Source organism: Melanostigma gelatinosum (assembly GCF_949748355.1).
Source record: "Melanostigma gelatinosum genome assembly, chromosome: 19".
Taxonomy (NCBI): Eukaryota; Metazoa; Chordata; class Actinopteri; order Perciformes; family Zoarcidae; genus Melanostigma; species Melanostigma gelatinosum.
Genome location: NC_136652.1, coordinates 10,813,074 through 10,837,983, shown reverse-complemented (window position 1 = coordinate 10,837,983; position 24,910 = coordinate 10,813,074). Strand labels below are relative to the sequence as shown.

General features: G+C 41.0%; 1 protein-coding gene across 8 annotated transcripts in view; it reads right to left on the bottom strand.

Annotated features, from left to right (window-relative positions):
- Positions 1-24,910, bottom strand: part of ptprk (protein tyrosine phosphatase receptor type K) — a 301,307-nt gene that overhangs the window by 193,368 nt on the left and 83,029 nt on the right. For 2 of the 8 annotated variants that reach the window (XM_079290794.1, XM_079290798.1), the window contains 17 exons: positions 24,065-24,225; positions 20,849-21,036; positions 20,232-20,331; positions 19,952-20,028; positions 18,584-18,601; positions 17,964-18,000; positions 17,777-17,874; positions 17,235-17,351; positions 16,840-16,994; positions 16,548-16,683; positions 15,507-15,656; positions 14,851-15,024; positions 13,220-13,351; positions 12,416-12,541; positions 12,097-12,260; positions 11,538-11,673; positions 8,543-11,430 (listed from right to left, as the gene is read on the bottom strand). In XM_079290794.1, the coding sequence (XP_079146920.1) occupies positions 11,377-11,430; positions 11,538-11,673; positions 12,097-12,260; positions 12,416-12,541; positions 13,220-13,351; positions 14,851-15,024; positions 15,507-15,656; positions 16,548-16,683; positions 16,840-16,994; positions 17,235-17,351; positions 17,777-17,874; positions 17,964-18,000; positions 18,584-18,601; positions 19,952-20,028; positions 20,232-20,331; positions 20,849-21,036; positions 24,065-24,225 (2,023 nt within the window). In that variant the 3' untranslated portion in view covers positions 8,543-11,376. Of the gene's footprint in view, positions 1-8,542; positions 11,431-11,537; positions 11,674-12,096; positions 12,261-12,415; positions 12,542-13,219; positions 13,352-14,850; positions 15,025-15,506; positions 15,657-16,547; positions 16,684-16,839; positions 16,995-17,234; positions 17,352-17,776; positions 17,875-17,963; positions 18,001-18,583; positions 18,602-19,951; positions 20,029-20,231; positions 20,332-20,848; positions 21,037-24,064; positions 24,226-24,910 lie in introns of those variants that run through there. The other 6 variants (XM_079290795.1, XM_079290799.1, XM_079290797.1 and 3 more) reach the window with 4 other exon arrangements.

The following is a 24,910-nucleotide window of genomic DNA, read 5'->3' as shown; positions in this document are numbered from 1 at the left end:
TTTTTTTAAATTTCATTTCAGCAACATGATGTCAAGTCAGTCATTGATTTGGTCACAACCATTACTGTTGAACCTCCAGTCTTCATCTCCACTGTGAGTAAGGGTGATGCTATACGTGCCACGTTCAAAGGGAAACACAAAGTGCCAGTTTTCTAGACTTTCTCACCAGCAACAATGGTCTTGGGCTGGAGCTCCCTGTGCGAAGGAACAGCGGCAGCAGAGATTGATGTTTCCCACAGTGACGTATCTTAGCAAGGCAAAAAAAAAAAAAAAAAAAGCCTTTGCTATACGTTGAATATTGCCTAACTGCTGAAGGTTCTAACTCTACACACAGCCTTTTCTATGGAGGTGGCTAAAAACCTGGTGCCGTGGTCGATCAATTTTCCTGCCAGTCTGCGGTAGAACGGGATTCAAAATGTTTGACAGCGTGTCTGAGGTGCTGCACAACTTATATCATCCATCCATCTTTAAACCAGGCATGCTGCAGCTGCTGACCAGTGTTGCTGAATGAGATCAGAAAATAAGGCTAAAAATCCTCGACCACATTTATTGATTTTCATTCATTTAACACCATCCCCCCCCCCCTTCTTAGGAGTATACATTTTAAAGCTATGTGCGTTATTTGCTGCTGGATACATTTCCATTGCAGAACAAATATGAATTATTAACAAAAAAGAAAACAGTTTTGCGCAGCCCGGAAGAGGTGACTGTATCAAACAATGCATTTTGCACCTTATAATATTCATGTTTGTATTTCCAAGGGAAATGTAGTTTATGAAGCTCATGTGATATTGTTGCAGTTGAATTGCAAGGACAGAATTTCATGTTACTCTATCGGTCATAGAAACCTGCACCTCGTGTTGTTTTGTTTACATTTCCTTCTGATGGCATTCGGGCCGCTCGTAATTACAATATTGTGATTCTAACACTTTTAATTCCTACAGTGTCTATCATATGACCAGCATCACGATCTACGGTATGCGTTTGGTGTTTAAAGTTGAAACAGTTGTGGGTTCATTTGACGGTGCGTTTGTCTTGCTAACAGAAACCATATCTCATAACACACAAGTGGTGCATAATGAAAACACTTCAGTTCTTTGATCTGCTCATGTAGTCTAGGAAAGACAGGTGCAAATGACACTTTAACAATATTCAGTTACTATAGTAAATGGTGCTGCTTTTTACTCTGAAACTGTTGTCCTTTACCCAGTCCTATGTGCACACACACACACACACACTCACACACACACACACTCAAGGACTTTTTAAACAGAGATTTATTAACATGGTGCCCGTTGTCTCTCCGATGACTTGTGGTAGATTGTGACTTTAGAAAAGATCATCTTTGCAATGCTCTTGCCCTCAGTGATTCAAATGAGAAGCTTTTCACGGTTTCACTTCCTTTCTATAACATGCAAAGAGGTCCGTGACATTCGCTGATCAGACGGGAGAGATTACAGGCTTTGACATTCCACCAACCTTCAAGTAAAATCGAAGATGCCCACCCTGAGCCAAGGGCATACTGCTAGCTGAACAGACTGCACTGTACCTGTCCATGTGTCATACCACAGCAACAATGTTTCCCCAACATTTTGCGGTACATGCGTACATTCATCCTCATTTGCCAATCTAATAGTTTATTAAAACAAACGTGGACACAGGGCCAATAGAATTATGCTGCATACAGTGTTTAATGTTTCCCATTTTGTTGTAGTCAGAATAGCACTCAGTCGGGGGAGGGGCAGTGTGTACGTACATGTGTGAGGCAGTGAGTCGTACCTGTTGGGATTATGATGTTTTGGGGGTTGTTTTTGCTTGCGTTGAGGCTTGTATTGACCAATAGCTTTTACTTTGTGACATGTCTTCATCAGCGCGAGATCTGAAACCCTTACCTTACCAGATGGCCTTAACCAAAACACTCATGAATGTCGAGCCCCGAACGATGCAAAAAAAAACAACAACTTCCCAGGAGATGAGCAGCTGCTGAAAATCTATTTCCCAAATTCCATTTAAATTGGACAAACTCTTACTTTTTAGTTTGATTTAAACTCAATTCAGTCTTTCTGATTCATTCGGTTGATTTTCAGATGAAATATTAAAGGGCACAAAAAAAACCCACATAGTTACAACATGCCAGGTCACTGAAGGCAGCACGTCCTTTCACACTGATTTCAGGTTTCCCAAAGGATGTACAGACGTGTGCGCCATTACTGAAACGAAACACGTAGCTCTCACAATAGATTGTCTTGTTTCAGTGCATGTACAAAGTTGACTCCTAGTAGGATCAATTCAATCAGGTTCCAATAATGAATCGATTATAAGTATTACATTCACCAGTCCTTGTAGTACACGATTAAAATACAGATACAGAATTATTTATGTGAACAATATTTCCTAACACTTTTACACAGAGTTCTATATGTAGACTGTACGAATTAGCACCACTTTTCTGTGGAGTTCAGATTTATACGCACCAATAGTTATATTTACAAGACTGGATGTCTTCACCTTCTTCCAGCCAAATTCTAGTTTAGTAGTTTCATTTGTATCGCTTTACTGTACATATACGGTGCCCCAATTCCACACTGAAGGACTAGTAATTGAAGGGAAGAATACTTTGCCTCAAAAAATCATGTGCATTATATAATTACAGAGACTGATAAAATGGCAAGGGCTTACTCTTAACTTCAATGATTTCACAAATTCTCTTGAAAAATACAGTATCTTTTTCCACGAAGGGGCTTTACCTCCAGCAGTGCGACGCCATTCATATTGTATTTCAGAGAAGAAGGATCCAACTGAGTGTGGCTGATTCCATTTAATTACCCTCCTTAGACAGGAAGCGAAATGATTTGAAGTCATCTCAGCTCATTAAACCGTTTCCTCTTCATTCGATCTGAAGAATAGATTGGCAATTCATCTTCGACAAATGACAGTGCTTGAATGTCTTGTGTTTCACTTCTGCACTTTCAGAATTTGTCAAGAGAGGGCCCACTTCTCCCATTACAATTGAATCTGCAGTGTCACACGTTACGGTGTTTCTCATGTGACATGTTTACACTTTACAGTCGATTCAGTTTCTCTTCTTCTGTTTCATTGCCACTGCTATCTTCTATCTCCCCTGTACGTTTATAAGTATCACCATCTTCACTCATCGTTTGGGTAGAACACTGTTGGAAATATGAAAGTCCTCGTTTGTTTACTGGTTCCTTTCTAAGTCGTAACCCCGGAGGAACTAACAACAGCTTCTCTCAACTCTGACAACAGTCGATGGGCTACTTTTAACGGTTCTACTGCTCTTCCACCTGACTGAAAGTCATGCAAATCAAGTCTACTTCCCACAGACTGCATATACTGTGATTCCATCATGTTTACTACTCGATGATCTGGTACTCATCATCATCAATCCAGGCTCTCCTTTGTGTACTTTCTAGTTTGTGCTTGTGTTGTGAGAATTTTCCTTGAGGGCTGTTTCAATCATTTTCACTTTCCAACCATAGGCATGAGTCAAATCTATAGAGTGTTGGTAGCTGGTAATGAGGTTGGTTTAGCACATCAAAAAGGACCTTTTCTGCTTGGTCAACTTGGTCTCGCGCCAATATTAAAGCCTGGCGGAAACCAAGTGGGAGAGGGATCGACAGGAACCAGGCTCACAAGCTCTCCGTCACTGGCTTAAATGAAAAATGATGTCACTTTGGCAGTTTTTTGCACCAATCACCTGTCGCTAAGACTGATATCAGACGCAAAGATGTCCTCAAAAGTCACAGGGACACCAGGTGCAGCGAGTGCGAGTGTACACTATTACCATATACGTGACGTGAAACACACAATATAATGTGTGTTTGTGGTATCAAGCAGGGCTATTCTATAATCATAGTACCATTTTCCTGTTGTTTTATACTTTAGGATGACAAAATGCTAAATATTTTTTCTTTTGCGTCTGTGTTTCATATCTGACCCACCATGCTATGTGAGCGGCTTAGGAGTTTGGCAATTATGTACATGACAAATCCTCAGGTGCCTTACAGTTTAATTATCACATGACTCTGTGAGTGAATGTTTTGGGGTTGAGATACATGTGAAAGGATTTCAACACCTCTTTGAGTGCAGGTTTGTCCGTGATACCGTTACAAAGGGCTGGAAACTGGGCTGGGTCGGCTGCAGAAAACAAATTTACATTTATATTTGACAAATCAAACGTCCTACTGTAATAAACCACAGCACAATACAGTCTCGAGGATATCAAAGGAGGATTTGCTAACTTTTATGTTTTTGGTTCAGATTATGCAGATGTTCTGCTACCATTCACCATGATACAGTTACATTTTTTTAAATTGGATTTATGTGTTATGACAGCGGATACAGCTCCATTTAAAAACAAAAGAGAATTGTAGAATATCAGAATATCCCAGAATATTTCTGGGAGCGGAGATGACATCTCAGAGTGCACATTTATTTCAGCAAATCATTTCTTTAAAAGGTCTTTATCTATTTTTCCTCCCAGCTGTGATATTGTAATCTTGGGATGTTTATTTTTTTTTGTTGCCTTTTTGGCACCGACATCTACAGAATCTGGAGACTGACAAAACTTGACCAGCCAAAAAGTGCAATAGTGTCTTCATACAATGACGGGCAGGCGATCACCTACAGCTATTTACCTCACGGTTAAGTGTTCGAGCAAACATGGTCTAGTAGGAGTAGTTGTAATCTCCACAGGAACACTTTGTCATGCCTGTGTACTATGCAGTGGTACTTCTGTGGGGCGGCAGAGCTTGCAGGCCCCGGTGCAGATCACCTTTCATTTACAGAGCACTGAAAGCACGCCGTCCATCGTGCTTTTACACTACAGGAGCAAAAAGGTGTGCTGCCATTGCCATCCAGTACTCAATCCTATATACGTCCACGATCACTTAGTTACTTTATGCCGATTTAAAGTATCTAGTGTGAAGAAAGGGTCAGCTAACTTTCAGTAATACTCTCAAAGGATTCACATGGATGTGATGAGTTAAGGGTCACTTTTCCTCGTTAAGACAACTGTTCATGCTTTGTACAACACAGCTTGCAGCACCATATTTTAGACTAACATCCTTTAATAGTTGTCCGAAAGATAAACCTCAGAGAAGTTTGTTAAGGTGCTGAATCAACCAACTTCTCTCCTTGTACTTTTCCTAAATTTGCTTTATTTTTGTTTATTTATTCTGACAATCAGCACACACCAAAACTATCAAATGCACACACACACACACACACACACACACACACACACACACACACACACACACACACACACATACACACTACAACAGCATGTCATATTCTATCCTCAAGATAAAAGTCCTGAGTTTCCTTTATACGCATCTTGAGGACGTCTTTACAGACTCCATCCAATTTTCATCGAACGCTTTTCTCCTCGTTTTAGATACAGTTGCACTGCAAAGATGTCTTTCTACTGCTTGCTCTCTCTTCTCATAAATCATGTGACTTTTGATGACATGGATCAGAGTTTTGCTTGTTGTCACAAGCCAAACAGACAAATTGATGTCATGCAAGTAACACTGGGCTATGTATCTGCTCCTCAAGCAATAAGCCTAATTTAGATATTTAGGTTAGCTTTAGACTCCTGATTAACCTAAATCTGAGGGCTGTTACAATATCGTTTAGGTGGTTGTCGCTGCTTAACTGTTTGACATTTTGGGAAATATGCATATTCGCTGTCTAGGCCAGAGTTAGATAAGTCACTTGATACCACTGTCATATGTTTCCGTTAAATATGAATCTAAAGCTAGCTTAGTTTGGTATAAAGCCTGGAAACAGGGAGACGGCTTTTGGCTTCTGTCCAAAAGCAACCAAATCGCCCTAAAATCAGCTCTAAAGCTCACTATTTAACTTGATTTGTCTTGTTTGTTTCATCCATATCTTTACAGCTAAGCTAACGTATTGTGGTAAAACAGTCTGCCTGTGGCTGCCCAGAGGTATCAAAATCCACCTAAAAACACCTCAATAATTACCAAGTTATATATGTTTCTTCAATCTACACGTAAAAAGTGGAAAAAAGACACAGTGTGGTTTGATGGGAGTTGTATTGGTTTATTTCTTGGCTAACTAGGCACAGTGACGAGCTGTTTCCCCCGCCATGAGACGGTTAGCGTAGCTTAGCCATAAAGGCTGAGAACGGTAAACAGCTAGTCCGCCACATACCCAAATCGATCAGCATAAAAACCACAAATTGTCATCAATCAACACAGATTTTTGTAAGAAATGAACACGCAAGATATATTGTATCTGTTAATTAGGGAGCTTTGGGGACGCTGGTAGGCCTATTGTGTTACCAGGCTAGCCGTTTCCAGTCTTTCAGCTGAGCTAACTTGTCCTGGTGGCTGTAGCTTCGTACAGGTTCAATCTTGTCATCTATCTAAGAAAGCAAATAAGCATATTTACCAAAATGTTTAAATTATTCCTTTGAACAGGTGAATGTTTTGCTTCGGTCACGTTAAATCAGAACTTTTTAAGGCAATGTAGATGCTTGCATGTCACATTTTGTCATACTTAACATCTGTAAGTCCTCTTATGTTTATTAGTTTAATTTCACAAGTTATTTGTTTTACTTGTGACCTCAGTGCCCATCTGCAGAGTTAAGGGCCTGAGTCAGTGTGAATCCGTCTACATTGCCTCTGAAGGACAGTTATACTAGTTTACACCGCTGCTCGTCTCTGCACCAATTATTCATGATCACAGCCAGAATCGACATATGTTGTCCACATTTGCATCTTTTTTGGGGGGGAATTGCTTGTGACGGTATAACTGGGAGGAAAAAATGTTTCTGAATCTGTGCTGTTCTTTTTTTGTTTCAGCGTTTTATGAGGGGAGAGAGAAGTCACTATTCTGTTTGCCTTTGGTGGAGAAATGTCTTGTGTCGTGGCTGTGGGTAGAAGTAACAGAAGGCCTTTGCAATGGTTTTGCAATGTGACATGAGAAAAAAATGTACAGCATAAAAGGTTTGTGGTTAGCTTACAACTATTTTGAATTGTTAGATATATCAATAATGAGGATAAATATAATGCCAAATATTCAGTATTTGTACAGAAATATACATATATAAATATATAATATATACCTAATTTAAATGGAACTATTTTCCGCTCTTGACCATGTTTCTGTTGTTTAACGTTCCTTTGTCAACATTATTTTATAAGATCTTCAGATAGCATGCAGGATAGTGAAAATGAATGTATTATTTAGTGTTTCATTGCTGTTCAGTATTACAGCATTCTACAGATCAGTTTGTGTTTGTAAGAATAATTTAAGCTGAATATTTCATTTCTAGATTTGTTTACTGATAAATGAATTGTAAACTTTCTTTTTTTTTTTAAATTCAAGGTTCTGAAATGGTTTCAACAGTTTATATCATTTCATTATTTTTCTGCTTTATCAACGTGGCTCAGTATATTTTGCCTCTTCTAAGTACTGCTATCAACCATCTGTTGTAAATAATTATGCAAATTAAACTTTTTGAAGAAAACAGCATGGCTGTGAGAGAGCGCTTTCTTCTTTCCGCTATAAGAACCGGCAGTTTGGAGAGGCTTCGGTGATGCAGCTGTACCAGGAAGTAGACAAGCCATGTGGGATTTCAGCTCAAAGGCAAGGTCACATGGGGAATTACTAAAACCCAGATAAAGTGTTCATTCTCTGGAATAACTCCCCGAGGATTAATAGAATAAGAAATGGAAAGACGCTCGCTGAGCGGTAATCCAAGTGAAGTGTCTTATTACAATGTCTAGCTCTTAGTTACAACAGTGATGATTTAAAGAAATCAAGTGATCTTATTAGTGAATGACAGACAGTAAACTACCGTATATGATATCCCTCTGGCCTGCTTGGTGTCCCTGCAAAGTCTTAAGGTCTACTGTGCATGCCGGTTTACTGTCATGGGTTACTGGGACACTTAATGTTATTAGTAACACCTGTGCTTTTCCTGCTATGACTAAGCTCCTCGTGTGGAAAGGCCTGGGAATTGGTGGGCTGGACTGTAAAATCAGTCCAACTAGGAGCACCTGGTCCCCGAGGTTCCACCTGAGAGTGCAGAGGCACAAAACGTACATTCACATTGTCAACTGTTTCATCCCATAAACATAAAACCTCTCTGAGATGTCTGAAGCAGATCCTCTTTTAGCACTGGAACAGGTGTTTCCAGTGGTACTGATGAGGGAAGCCCTGCCCACTAGTGACATTGTGTCACAGCAGGAAGAGCACAGCATTGAATGATGTTCGCCTACGATTCAATTTGGCAGTTTCAAGGCACTTTCTTGAGACACTTCAGTGGAACTTTATCATTCCTGCAATGACAAGTCAAAATGTCTACGGTGAAAAAGTTCTGTTGGACCGATAAGTATAGGCAGCAGACCGGAGAGGGCCGTCACTGCTACACAGATTCACATGTTTGATATGACAAATACTGACTTCATCTTAGCTTCTGCTGTATTTCACAGAGGTGTCTTCCATTCTAATTCGAATCAGCATGAGAGAAAACAGAGCTCCACACAGGTTGTAATTAAACAAGTGGTCTTTATTACAGCAAAGAAGCCAAACATTACAGACAAGAATAATTATGAACCATGAATATCTATACTCAAGACTGGCCTCTCATCCAGACACCTGCTTCATTCACTACTCTTGAGGGCCATTACTTCAGATATATTACGGAGGAATTATTGGCATCTTAGCATGATTAGCGCCTTCGTTTTTCCCTTAAGCGTGTAGTTAAGAAGGTTGATTTACTGCATTCGTTTTCTGTTGACGCTCGCCATTCTTTTCAGCCTCTCTGCATGCTCTAGAGATGGCACTCCGTTTACTCCAACTGGCAAACTCTATTACCATCGGGAGTTTTCTCTCCCTCCTTTGGGTGGGACACAAATCTGCAGAAATAAACAGAAATTTGATGTTCCACCAAAAGAATAAAGTTTTGTAATCAGAGGACACTTTTATGCTTTTTTTTTTAAAAACAATATCTGTTCAAATCTGAAGTTGCGCCCTACAGGAGTACAATCTCTGACTTTTTTTTGTATCTACAACAGAAACTAATGTTCTGACATTGTGTCCGTCATCTCTACTGTTCATCCAACAACAGAGCCTTTTTAGAGTTCTCATGATAGCCTATTTACAATAACACCCTGAACAGTAGACCCGGCGCTACTCTTGTTCCAACCAAGTGGAACCTCTTGACATTTTATTTACAATAAAGTGTGTTATTTAGATTTTTTTTGAGCTCAACAGAAACACATCTGATATTTGGTAAGACCGCAAAGCCTCACAAAGAATTCATGAAGCATTGTGATTCATAAAACACACTGAGTCATGGTCCAAACGGTCTTTCAACATTGATCGTCCATGAGAAACGCATTCAACAAAGCCCTGGTTTGCGATCTAAGATACTGTTAATTAAAATGCTTGTATCAAACAAGGAAATTCAAATGATTAGGCACAATACGTTTTTGTTTCACATTCCTGCACGTTTCACTCACTAAGCCTGTTTTCATCACCGAGTCCGTGTGTATTCAGGGGTAATGGCGAGCAGGATATGATGAGGATAAACAGCTTATCCCGATGAGGACATTGGAGCTATTATCCAAAAATACTCTGTGCATGTAAATGCACTGATGTTCTACTGACCACAAACAAGAGCAATGGGCTTTTACACAAATACACCACGGTAACATCACAGAGTTTCATTAAGTGAAAACAAGACAATACTACTGAATTCCACCTAGATACTGAAAAACTACTTCTAATGCTTTAATATACAGCTTCAGTCAGGGGTTCTTAAACTCCTCTTCGCGAAACCCAAATTGAGCCGATGTAGCCTTTTACCTCAGGAACCCTCTGTGGGCTGGTTTGATCATACTTAACGCTCTCACCGCTCCGGAGGAAACAGACTGGCAGCCCATTGTGCGTCCCGACTCGCAGTTTAAGAAGCGCTGGTGGCGGAGTAAACATGGGATGAAGAATGATTGTTCTTACAAGCAATGCAAGTAAACAAACAATAAATACAAACAATGTGCTTTATCCATATAGACATATTTACACAAAGTCTTTGGCTTATGAATAAACATCAGCGACAAAATAATAACAAAAAGTGTTGGCAACCAGTGCACTAAACGAGGCCTGGGGTCAGTTCACTTCCGAGTCCATTCAAAGCTAAAATGGGATGGCACTTGAGCTGATTTCTTCGGACCCGAAATCTCTCCATTCTCGTTTTTTTTTCAAATGAAACATCCCATTTTTGAATTGGCTGAATTGAAAGTGCATTGGGCCCGGCCCTGAAACAAACATGATTATGCTAATGTCACACGGTTGACCAAAAATCTTAAGTGTTCCAATTTTTACAATTTAGGGTACAAAGAAGACTTCAACACTTCTCTCCAGTCGATCGATAGAAGATGCAACAAATCAGCGCTGCAGTGACTGCGGGGAAACATAAACAACGACACATATCACACTTTTTTTGAACGTATACATTTTAGTGAAAATCCTACACTATTTTTTCAAGTTGCCACTTCATATCGTAAAAAAAAAAAATACAATGGAAAGCCTTCTACACCTCATGTAAACTTCCCGTTTTAGTTCCACTGTCAGTCTAATTCTTACATTGACTTTTAGGGTGTTTTCTATGTGTTCTGTTATCTGACAACCTACTGTGTGTGTAACCAATGAAAATGGGTTCAGAGTGGCTTTCATGTACTTAAATACATAATGTTCTGACTCAGGAAAATAACAGGAAGATGCTGCTGATGCATGGAGTAGAAAAAGAAGCATTCACAGAGTTTGGCCAGGCTAACATTACGTTTCTTGTTCTTATACAAAAGTACTTGCTGCAAATATTCAAACATCACCATGATGAGACGCCCAACACTGTCTAGTTACTCACAAATGATGAGCATGAGAGCAGGAATGCGGGGCCACTGAAAACTTGCAGTTATTCAAAAGCTGTGGTTGCAGTTGGGGGGGGGGGGGGACATCTACAGTGCACATTGGGTACTGCAGCTGAAACAACACGATGCATCAAATCCATGGGAGGGGGGAGGGGCTAAACATTTAAATGAGGCCCAAAACATACTGGGCCCCGCTGGCACTCAAAAATCTGTACAATAAGGATAAAGGAGTAAGAGGAGTAACACCTCCTTCTCTGTTGCACTCCCAGCAGCTCCTTCTGTTAAAAGTCTGTTTCCCTTTGTTTGGATAAAAGGAGCTGATTTCCACTTGTAGGGACGCAAAATGGGTGCTGCAGAACGGCCGCCACAGAGGGGAGTCGGGACCAAGTGAAAGCAAAGGATCCAACACGCGGGAAGTGAAAAGATCTTCTGCTCTTCTTCTCTCCTCTGTTTAGGAGGACTCGATGAACTCCAGGGACAGGTCGTAGCAGAAGCGGTACTGTTCCTGGAGCAGAACACAGACAGACAAACTGACCTTAATATCTGGGCGGTCACATGTTCATATTTTTGGGTCAATCTTTGACAAAGTCTGATATGTTTGTATTTTCTCACCGGAGTATCCACCATGTTGGGTTTGCTGTTCCTCAAGGTCTTCACGGCGTGGAAGACGTCGACCACACTCTGTCTCTTGGCCATCTCACACACAATGCTGCTGGCACAGAAAACGCCACTACGCCCGCCTCCATTCCTGCAAACACACAGAGAGTAATACAGAGATATGTGACAAAATGCACAGTATAACATTTCATATGCAGTGTTGCCACCTCTCCCAGTGCTCATGGCACTGATGTTTGGCACACAGGTAACAAATCATCCTGCTCATCAGTAAAAGCTTGTACATCATCAGACAAAGAGACATTCTGTTTAAAGAGAGGTGTCACTCTGAGTGAGTTTCATGCGTCATTAACACTTTCTATACTAATCACTAAATGGTGCCACGATAACTGGTACTAACTACCATTCCTCAAGTGGATAGAAGTCCTTGTCGGCCACTGCTAGATCATTTTTCCACTTCTTTTGAAGTAAAAAAAAGTCAACAGACTTCTCTTTTGTTCCTTACAGTGCTACAACAAAAAGTACATGGGATTTTGTACGTTCGGCGTGAACTCACAGGCAATGCACGATGGTTCTTCCCTCTCCCTCCTCTCCCTCACGCTGCCACTGGTCGACCTGCAAGATCAGTTTGAGGAAGGAGCGTTTGGAGGCGGGGACTTCCCTGTGTCCCGCCCACCCCAGGTACTGAAACTGACGGACCATCAGGTAGCCTTCCTGTGGCTGAAAAGATCAAACAACACACACATTCATTGGAATGGATTATATATATATATATATCTATATATATATAGATATATATATAGATATATAGATATGTATAGATATATTTAGGAGACTGATGAGTTACCACATAAACACAATATTAATCTACTAACCCTGGTGAGGTTGCAGACTCTGAAGAGTCTGCTGATCACGTCGCAGTCCATTGAGCAGGACATACATTCCACCTGGACCGGACCATAACGCAGCGTGCCCTCCTCCGGCCAGTACTGAGGGCAACCCTGCTTAGAAACAGTGACAGCATTTAGAGACAGTACAATGCAAAAAACAACAATAGACTTGATCAAAAACAGAGAGAAACAGCAAGAAATAGCAGTGGAAAAATGAAATATTGTAAGTAAACTATTATTTTCCTATATGTTGTTTGGTTTATGGCTATTTGAGGCCTTGGTGAGCAAAGGACCACTTTCTACCCTTGTAGACCGTAACAGTCTGTTAATATATGCTGACCTCTGGGATGTTGACTTTGAGGACAGACATTTTAAGCCAATATAAGCATTTTAATACAAATTTGCAATAACAGCAAGACAGGGTTATCTCCTCCAGTATTATAAAGGTTTCTCTCTGGTCAGACTGGAGTTTAATTTGATTTTGATTTGACACAGCTGACCCCAGTAATTGTTCCAGAGCAGTCTGCAAGAGCTTTCACTTCCCGGATGATTATTCTTGGTTCTGACTGTTGGATCTATCAGATATCATTGTTTGTTTTCCTGCTTGTAATATCATGTCGGTGGTATTTTAGTTAATTGTGCCCGTGTATACGATTATTTATAGAAGTATGTTTACAGTATTATAAAGTGATCAAAGGTTATACTATATTATTGTTATTAAGAGTTGTATTTCACATGATATAATGTTTTAGTCATGACACTAACTAAGCCAAGACTAAAGTGAATTACCTGAGCCAGGTCGATCTCATTCAGCATCACCAAACTGGTACATCCGTAGTCGTAAACCAGACGCCAAAAGTCTTTGACAGTGTTAGGCAAAGGATGCTGGGTAACGATGAATGCAGCAGGCTGTCTGTAGCTCTGCAGGAAACAAGACAACAGAAATAATGTCAGGCCTTTCACACAGACAGACGTGTCATTTCACAATGTGAAGCAATAAGTTATGCTTATCATACACATCCTGTTTTGTTCTCTGTTTTTTACATCTTTCTATCTCTCGCATTCATACTGTACACACACACATCAAAACACAAACAGCAGAGCATTGTGGGACAATTTGTGGGACAGCAAGCAACACGGGTGATGTTTGGTCACATGATCATGCAGTGGGCCTATTAAATGTGAAGGTGGGAGCATGCTTTACATTTACAAATACACTGTGCGTACCGTACATCTACATCTATATTTAATAGGGCCAGTTTACTTTATGTTCAGTTAAAAATGTCTCCAATGGCAAAGTTGTCAGACACAAAATGAAATCAACCAAAAGACTAAAGTTTCTGTTGACATAACAAACTGACTGAACTGAAAGTGAACTGAGCCCGACTCATCCTGAATGAAAATGTGCAGCCAAATGTGAGACATGGGAGTGGATGATGTCGGTGACTTGAGGGGTCGGGGGTCATGTTTCGGATTGAGGGTGTGAATGGCTTTGCTAAACATGAACCTGGTGGCAGAATGATACTGAAGCCATGAAACAAATCCAGTGTTGGAGATTTGAAGTGAAATCCCGTTACCTGGAACTCCTCTGAGAGCTTGGTTAGAGACAGGCCAAAGGTAAGTGACTTAACTTTAAATATAAACTTTTGAAAATTGGAAAGTTTTACAGCAATTACAGTATTTTTGTCCTCAAACAGCTTTGTTGGAGAGAAGCCAGGTTTCTTTCCACACCATGCATATATTACACTTTGTGTTTCGCCCATTATCATACTGTATCTACAGCCCGCCCCTTACTATCTTCCCCACTGCCTGTTCTAGCAGACCTGCTAATCAACATTAAACTGTAAGTCAGACAATGACCAGATATTGCCATCTTACCTTAAATTTCAACCTACTTAATGACTTCATTGTTCAAGTCATGGGACACAGGCAACGTGTTGTCAACAGTTGCCAATGCAAACAATGTCCTGCAACAACGAGGCTGTTACTGATCGGGTGGTGGCCAGAGAAGCTAGTGGTCTTTTCAGAACCTGGATTTGTCTCTAGCCTTCTGCTGCTAAAACCACAAACACAGCATCACACAAACAGGGAGGGGAGTCTGCGTGTGTTGTCTGCATCAGCATATATGCATAAATATCTGCATGTACACGCGTTTCTCTTGATCATCATTTGTGTCTAACTTGTTAAACAGCGTGTATCATTTTCAACATCGATTTGATTGCAGTTTGGGACATCATACACAGTTTTTTTGAAATACTTTTTCACATTGCATACATTTAAATTGTGTTCAAGCAACACATCTGTCTAAAATGTCCTCGTCAAAAAAAAAACACACACGGTGTGAAATATCCCAAACCGCTCTCGCTGGATGTGTTGAAAATAACACAACCTTAATGTATGTGCGTGTGTTCTACACTTACATCCATCAGAGCAGCATTAATGTAGTTGCTGCTTTCTCCGTCTATCGTAATAAGGAAGGGAAGGCATCTGTCAGGAGGAAGGCCGTCCATAAAGCGGTTCTTGTCTTGGTTTCTAGGCAACAATGCGATGCTGCAGTCTTCAGGCTGAGGCTGAGGAGTCACCGAGTTTAACGTCTGAACAAAGAGAGACAGATACACAATATGAAAGTTAGCGCACAAGCAGAGATATTCGATTAATTCTCGTACTTATCCACTTATTTTGTCTCGCTATATTTGGACGCTGTGTCTGACATTTTCATAGCTTCCTCTTGGATGCGTGGTTACAATCTGCCGCCTGGTTGCTATGTTTTAACAGAGAGTGACTCACACAACATTACATTGCTGCGCAATTACCCCTGCAAGCTGCAGCTTCCTCCCTCCATACTGGACCAATTTCAAAAATGATTGTCCCAATTAGTTAGTCGGACACAAAAACATGGGAAAATAGGTATTTTCCAGCTTCAAAAAATGTTAAAGTTATTCTTTACGTTCAGTTGCACAGCTTTATTGTAAATGTAAAAAATGCAATAATACAGTTGTTTTGCTTTGTTTCTGACCATTCAGAAGATAGGAGTGTCACTTTTCGGGTGGAAGACACAGATTGTATTTAGGTTTACCTGGAACTCATCCTTCAGATGGGACGAGTTGGTCTGCGAGTCGATGCGGATCAGCTCATAAAAAGCAGCTTTGAACTCGCAGACTGGTATAGCTGTTTCTCCACATAGACACGCCTCCAGAATGGCATCGTGGATGAATATATACTGCTCCTGAAGACATCAAATTCAAGACGTTTATGTTATTATATTTCACTCCGAGATAAAAACATTGGCAAACAATTAAACACACAGAAGGTGTCACGTGGGGAACACGAGCAGCGGTGATGCCGAATGAAAGTGAGCATGCCGACACTTTGAGTGGGTGACGACCGATGGGACGTGGAGCTATGAACGAGATGACGTGATGACTGTCGAGCTTTGGTTGACTTCACTCAGTCCACACAGGAAATTGAATGTGAATTGAATGCTGCGTTGGTGAATGGCTGTGAGTTTCTTTGTTATGATAGATGACATGAACTGTTGTTACACTGCTACAGACTCAAATTCTGTACATTTTGCAGTGTTCGCTGATGGTATGAAAAACATCATGATGATTTCATGAAAGATGATTTCATGCATGGAGCATGTGGTCCCTATGTAATCAAAATAATATGTTTTGCCTCGTTGTCTCCAGATAACCAATGTGTAGTAAATTTATTTAGTTTGCAATGTCATGATTAAGATAAATATGCATATTTAAGTGTTTACTGGGGATCACATCAGCTCCGGTAAAACATTATGGGATGGAGTTGCTTCGTTGACATGCCCTGCTGCCTGTCACAGTGTAATTCTTCATCCTAACACTGGATAGTGCCAAAGTAAGATATTTACAAATCCTTAAAAAAGGGCTTTAAATAAATATAAAGATGACTTTAACCTCTGTCCAGGTCACGATAATATTTGTGCAGATACATATATATTACATTAAATCGTATGTTTTCTGTGTTTATATGGGTGGCAGATAGATGCCGTCACCTCAGCCTGCAAAGATGCTGACGGCTGAGTCTTACGCTTTTATTGTCTAAGATGTGGATGCAGATGGAGGATGGGTAATGCAGTCACCTCAGTCTGTACCATGTTGATCCTCCTAGAGCGAAGAGCCTTCACACAGTTGTAGATGTCGACCACACCTTCTCTCTCCGCCATGTCCAACATGATGTCGATTACTATGAAGCAGCCTGTCCGCCCTGCTCCAGCACTGCAGAGACACACACCCACAGAGAAATCATTCTTCAAGGCGATACTTGAGAGAGATAAGCTGATTTATTTGTTACTATGGTATGTATATTTAAGATATAAGGGTGTATATTAATCGTGTAGTGGAGTATGTAAACGTCTTTATGTATTTATATACCTGCAGTGGACCACAATTGGACCAGCAGACGGTGGATTTGAGATTTTAACTCTGCGGATGAAGGAAAGTAGTCCTGTGGCGTGATATGGAACTCCGTGATCAGGCCAGCCTGTGAAGTGGAACTGCTTGACTTCCCGCACCTCGTTGAAACCACGCTGAGATAGAGACAAAAGACATCTTTAGATTACATTTAATGGAGCCTGTCATTATGTATTCAGCCATTGAATATGACTGAAACCTGTGCTGAACTCACACACAAGAGATAAACACTCAACTAGACAAGTTCCACATGGTTTAGGTACAAGCATTTGAGTATTTAACAATAATGTTAATTATGCTGAGCTCAAAATTAAAACAAAATGATGCAAAATGTAAGCTAAACATATTGTACTCACCCTCTCCAGCGTAAATGTGCGGACCACATATTCAGCAAGAGGTTCAACCTCCACGAACGTCACCTTGAAGTCTCCGTACACCTCTGCATCGTCTGGCCAATACTTATAGCACTTAACCTGTCAAAAACAGCATTTCACATTTGATCAAATACACGATAGTGATTATAATTCAAAGACCTGGGTCAAGTGGCAGATACAGCTTCTTACGTAATACAAAAATATAATTTGAAAAATATAATCTGCAATAAATATTGCAGATTCACCAATAAAACCGCAGCACAGCAGAGACAAATTTCTTTGCACCAGTCATGTACAGTTTTTATTCAATTATCACCAATTCAAATTACATCAACACTATCAAAAATACTTCAAAAGAATATGTTTCAGTGTTTTTCTGGTGTATGTGCTAAAGCTACTTCAAAATCTCACATGATTCTGATTCGTGATGCCTGAATATTATCTGGCTATGCAAATTGTCAAAAGGGCCCGAATAAACTATGGGGCGCCGGGAAAGAGTCCACCGCACGAGAAGAGGAACTTACCCGTCCAACCTCCACCAGATTGGTTACCATGACGATGCAGGCCGACTGTTCCTGCCACACCATCCTCCAGAAGTCGTACACGGTCTCATGAACAGGACCTTCACACAGACACAGAGACACACGGTCAGCACTTTGTCTGGCTACTATAGTGTGAAGAAAACTGAAGTTATAAAGAAATGTTTCTTACCCTGAGTAGCAATGTAGTGACTTGGTCTCTGGTAGCCCTGAAAACAAAACACCATCGATCTATTACCACAGTTCAAGACGTCCAGAGTGCAGCGTTATAACTGTCCAAACTCATCGGGAAGCTTCTCACCCGTGGAGATAGAAAGATTATGGAGCTGAAGGTAACAGAAATGTAGTTGTAGTAGTAACAGAATGTAGTTGTCATCTTTGGGATACATGTACACTGTGTATTCTAAGTCTTGAGGTACGTCGAAGAACGTTTACTCTCATTACTTCTACCTGTCATTTCTGAATGATCAAAAATGGCAAAATTAGGCTCAAAGTGAGGCCCTGCCAAAATCTACAGACAGGTGCAAAAAGCTTTGACAGCCACTGATTGGGATTTCCTGATGGCAATAACACAAAAAGGTACCGCGCATAAGTAAAATGAACGGCACATAGTGGGATGTAAGCAAGACTGGTGGGAGGGCAAGATGGTGTGAAGTCTTTCATGCGGCAGAGGCCCCAGCAACTCAAAGTGTGCGGACAACGTGACCCGATGCACGTAGCGACGAGTGAAAGAACGGATGTGCATTGTAACGGTTGAGGGGCGTGAATGAAGGAATCCACAGTGATACTTACATCCCTGTACAGCCAAATCTACAGCCCAAGCCACAGGCAGAAAGAACAAGTGGAAGAAAGAAAGGCAGAAAGAAAGAAAGCACAACAATGTCAGTGAGTGTCAATCAGAAAAAGAAAAGTTGCTCTGATATGATGGAAGTTTGAACAAGACATGCAGAAAAAAAAAAGATTGTGAATTAGACTGAATAGAGAGGACACTTCCTGATGCCGTTTGAGATTCTTACAGCAAAAAGCAGCCCAAAGCAAGCTGGTTGTTTACAATCCAAATGGCATGACAGCCATAACCTGTACCGACAAAGATAAGCTGGATACACCAGGGAGTGTCCACTCCATTCATCCTCGTTCTCGTTTAATGTAGGTGGTAGCGTGCATGTGATCGTTTCAATGGAAAGTAGTGATATTATGGAAAAGCATGCCAGAAGCAGTATTAGCATTTTAAATGTGAGAGACTAACATGCAGATGATTGTTGTAAAGGTGACAGCAGAGTGGAGAGGTGGAGATGGGAAAGGATGGAGTGATGTAGTGATACGGTGAATGGACGGAGAAACGATAGATAAAATGGATAAAAAAAGGATGGATGGACCTGAAGTGTATAAACTGTCTTTTCAGTTTCTCTCGTAGAAGAACAGACGCTACATAAAAAGGAAAAAACTAAGGCTCTGTAGAGCTTAAAGTTGATTTTTCATGCTATACTGTTATCAGTGGATGAACCAGTAAAAAGATAAATGGACTGAAGGCCGAATGCAGTGGCTTAAAGATAATACTCTCATCCCCTTTCTTGTGCAGAGTAAGATGAGAAGATTGATACCACTCTCATGTCTGTGCAATATGAAGCTAGCAACAGCAGCTGTTTAGCTGAGCTTAGATCAAAGACTGAAAACAGGTGGAAGCAGCGCGGCGAGCTCGAACACATGCCGTTATGTACTTGACTGTTTCTTAGCTCACGGCTTCCTGGAGTCACACGTTGTGTCAACTCTCTCAACAACTCTCTTTGTTCAGCTGTAAAGGTTAAATGGTTGTCCCACTGTAAAAATGAGTCCAACTAAATCCAAATGTCGACTAAAATCTACAGTTTCATCCGATGTAACTCATACAGACTGAACTGTCATTTAAATTAGCTGCATCAGGATGCTATGATAACTTTAGAATGCACATGCATGGAGAGACAGCAGACAGAACGGACATCTGGGAAAGACACACGTAGTGTATGTATGATGTGTTTTCGGGGTGGCGGGATGCGTAAAAATGGCACGATGGATGACTAGTAGACGCAATAAAGGTATAGAGGCCTGACATACGAGCGAGGGAGTGTGGTTTCGTTGGTTTCGTTGGGAGCCAATAGTAGCATTCGATGCGTTTCCACTTACATCGATGTAGTTGGCGTTGATGTAGTCGGAGGAGGGGTCGTCTTCTATGGGCTGGAGAATAACCCTTGAATGGTCATCTAAAGAGAGACGCAAGAGGACAAGGGTTGGAGAGAGCGATCACAAAGAGATGAAAAACAAAGAGAGTGAGATAAAGAGGAAGGCACATAGAAATGAAATGTTTATTTCAGGACATATGGCTATTTTATCCCCCCTCCTTTCCCTTTTCTTCTTCTTGTGAAGCACATTGTGTTGTGAACATACATGACTAAAGCTTGCTTACATGCTATAATGTTCCCATAGCGGTTCTTGGTGCGGTTCTGCTCCTTCTTAGCCACGTCCCAGGAGGCCGACTGGCCCTCGAAGAAGCTCTGTATCACCAACAACGGACAAAAATATACAAAAGGAAATTACACGTCATGGATCCAAGCATATCATTCCCGCTGGAGGACTCCGAGCAGCAAGAAGTACTTGAGTGACTATTCCATGGGTACACGAATGGTGACATAATGCTTATTAGACACACAAAAAGAGGAAATAAAACACGGTTTGTAGCACTTTGACTGTTTCGTCGATAATACTCTCAAATAAAGAGTAATAGCTCAACCGTAATAGTCATTTCATCATTTGAATGTAAAGCCAAAGCATCATTGACTTTCTTTATAAGCTTTGTGTTTTTCTCTACATTAAAAATGTACATTTCACATGTAATGTATGAACTGTCTCGTCCTCCGATATAGAATCTGAAATACCCCTATCTGGGTTATACTTAAGGTCATAACAGTACTTCTAAAAACAACATGAACATGACTGCTTTACATGAACAGTTGTTGCCACTTTAACCAGTCAGGCAGCTTATACAACAGTTGTTGCTACTAGTACTGTTTATTATAATCTTACTTCATACTCCTCCTTAAAGCCGTAGCTGTCAGAGGTTTTCATGAGGTTGATGTGCTGCAGGAGGTCGGCCACTCTGATGGCGGGGTGGAGCTGTCCCGTCTGATAAGGAGACTCGGTTCCTTCACAGTGATACCGAGGAACGTCCAGGAGCCGGCTGTTCTCCGCTCCAGAGGCACTGTGGTTTTCATCTACAACAAGAGGGGGAATTACTGGTCACTTACATTGCAAACCTACCAAAATTTGAGCTGCATTTATCAGCACTTCCGCTGTTTTGTACCGTATAGTGTACAAAACACGTATCACACAGATCCAGTGTATTTAATCAGGTCTGTGGGGTGAATCGTGCAGTAAAAAGCTTTGTAAGTTAAGGTAGGTTGGATTGATATTGAACACATTACTTGTATCTACATAAAAGCAACAAAACGATGACTTTTACATCTTTCCAAAACTAGAAAAGACAATACTGCATGTTCCACGAACCAAACCAAAAGTCACTTTTCTCTGTCTAAACTCACCTGTGATTGGAACTACGTGTTAAAGCAGCAGTAAAAGAGAAGAGCAAAAGGTTCAGTCAGACGGCTGAATGGAAGGATTCGTTTGTTAGTATTTGTTAGTAAGACTCTAAAACATGAAGTACAGGTTACTGTGGAACCTTTGATCGGTGTACATGGACCCCAAAGGGCCATAAATAATGGGTGATGAAAAACATTGATGATCTCACAAAACAATGGAGCGTGGTGCTGCATTGTGACACTTGACTAAAACACACTTTTAGCAACATGAAAGACACTAAGAAACAGGACACAACAACTTAAAATGAGCTGTTAAGTCTACTGCAACGTCCTATTTACAGTTTCATTCAGTAACTTCAAACATACTGTATATTTCACTATGCTATCCAAAGCTCTACACCTTCCATACCCATTATAATTGTAGAAGTAGGTGGTTTTATTCAATATTAAGACGTTTCAGCATCTGTTGTATTAGGAATGAAACAATACATTGAAACAGAGCAAGCGTCTGCTCTGTAGTGTGGAACTGTTGCCGGTTTAATTATCACTCGTGAGTATGGCATGATATAATTAACTTTGCATTTTGGGAGCTCGGAAGTTGAAAAAGCAGTATCCAGGCAGGTAATTATGGGGTCAAATTGTTGCAGAACTTCCAGGTGAGCGGGGGATAACGCGAGTTGACGGCAGCCCGCACTGACTGACAGCTCGTATAATGGAGTAGCTCGGGGCTGCAGAACAACCGAGTGATTTCATCTCCACCGCTGTTTGCTGACACTGTTTATTTCGTCCAGCGGACGCTTGCTTGTGCTCTGAGGACATGTTAGCTCATTACTGATTGTTAAAGGTTTGCTGAGCCCTCGTCAGGCCAATTAACAGTAAACTTGACCCGACACTGCCTGTTCATTTGCTACTCCTTCCCAGTCTGTGATGTGATTGGCCAAGACAGCTAATAACTGCAGCCTTCGCTCTCAATCAAAGGCTATGGATCAGTTCGTTAACACAGTTTGGTGGCAGCGTGGATTGTGGAGCCCTGAAGGGTTTGTTAGAACTCTGCATCATGATGCAGCATCAAAACTAGACTAAACTAAAGATAAGCACATTGCAGTGCAACACTGGCGCTGGAGGAGCATCCAACTTGGCAAAAGCCAGAGCTTTCACACTTCAGCCGCGGGAATAGCACCAGATGGTAGATACTCAAGCAGACTTTGAGATCCAGTTTGTAGAAAAAGCTCTGCCAAGCACACGGGCCTGTAGGCACTAAGTTATTCACTGTCACTTGATGTCGCAGATTTAATCTGCGGACGCTTTGAGCTGGCAATGTGACAAATTGTCGTCCTCCTTTTAAGCATCGGTTTCTGTCGTTTTTCTGGGACAGGAAATGGCACGCCTCAAAACAACTCCAAACTGTGGAAATAATGAGGTCTCTGAGGGAGAATGATGGTAATTACTGTGAATATCAATAACTCTCAGTAGGAAACAGAAACCGTGGCTTGGATTGGGAGTGATTGAACCTGGGGATAACACGGTACGACAGATGAAGTGCTTGGCTGTTGGGAGTTTTTAGTACCGGCAGTGTTTTACACAGAGTGTTGGCACTAGGTGGCAAAATAAAAGATAAAATATGAACACACGGTTTTTCCATCCGCATGTATTCTAATCCATTACAAATCATTCAATTGCCTTTGAACCAAATCAAACGTCTATTTTGTAATTTTGTTGTGTTTCCGTTTAATTTCAGTTCATGTCTGTGTCAATACTAGAGATCTGTGTTAGCACTTCTAAAATGTGGATAAGAGACAGAATTGTGGTACTGAAACTTCAGTCAAGCCAAACTATTCACCCACACAAACGTACTTGACAGAGATCGAAGTACATAACACAGGATGCAGGATGTAATGGAGGCTTTGACGACGTCTGAGGACACTAAATTGGGACCTATGTAGTGATGAACAACGAGGGGGCTACAAGGCTTTAAGATGAGGATGGGTGATCACTAAAGGGAGCTGGTGGTAAATGGGACATATCCATCCATGCCAGGAGTCTCACCTAGCACAGCTGTTGGAACCAGGGGATCGTTGGGCACTGTGGGAGGAAACGGTGAGGAAATTTCCTAAATTTCAGTGTTACTCAAACGTACATGAGGACCTTAAAGTGAGCATTCAAAGAGGATATCTTTGTGTGGCTACTGATGGACTACACGTGACGTTCTCCAGCCATGACTTAAATATGAGGATCATTTATCTACGACAGAACCATCCCATAAGTTGTGCTTTGCCATGAATTAGACAGAAATGATATATCAGCAATTCTTTCGTTCACACATCAGACATAAACATACGTAAACTTTCTACACTGTCAATGGGTTTTTTTAAATTGTAAAACTGATACGGTTGAATCGATTCTTGAGTTGTTTCAACAGATGAAATTATTAGGCGATTAGGACACTGATTGGCAACTATTAATCATCATCGATGCATCCTTTCAGGCATTTCCTAGGCAAAATCAGATCCAAACCAAAGTCTCATCAGTGAGAATAGAAGAGAGGAAAGATGAAAATAAGTCGACGTGTTAGAATGTAAAAGGATAAAACTGAATATTAGATTCCATGCGCACTTGTTGAGTTGTGTTTCGACGGTAGTCCACGGTTAATACCAATGTCTATGCTAAATAATAACAATAATAACGGTCTTGTTCGTGAACCTACATCTGTTGTTGTAGTTGTGAGAGTCCATGAATGTCACGGCCATGGGATCTTCTCCATGCAGAGCACTCTGGTCAGCATAGCTGCGATCCATGGCATTCACCATGTGAGTCATTTCCTGCCGCGTCGTTCCGATGGCGTCTTTGCGCTTTTTTGCCAGTTTCCTGTCAGGGGCAGAGACAGACACAGTCAGGCATTCTATAAACAAATACACAAACATCAGCTAGCCTGCAGACCACCGCCATGTCAGGAATAGTCTCAAATTATCAAGTATACTCTGATTTTGTATGACGTAGGTGGTGTCATGTCATTTTTTGGTAACAAAAAACACGGCTATGGGCTGCAGGCTGCTGATTCAAGATGCCGAGTTTAGATCCAACAAGGAAGTGAAAGAAGAAAGGGGGGGGGGGAGGCTTGTTTCTAAATGGCAGCATGTAACAGGCTCAGCTAAAGGAGCGGAGGGGAAATAACATCTAATACATCCCAGGGGAAAAGGCCTGTGGCCTACAAGCAGCAAAGTAAAAACCTGTTATCAACCGCTGTGCCATAGATGAGCTGTCAGATGAATAATGTTCTATTCTCAAATATATTTTATTGTATGAAACTCAATTTTTTGTAATTTCAAAGATCATTATCCAAAGGAAGGCTTTCAATAAAGGGGAAAAAAACACAAAAGGAAAAATGACATTAGTATTAAATATTTGGGTTTCATCTGACAGCAAAGAGGAAAATCCCATTAAAACAGCAGTAAGGGAATGACTTCTGATCTACAGAAGCTCAGGGGAAACCACTAACCAGCCATCATTATATGAGTAGCAGGACTCGAGGACACATCATAAATAGTCAGTC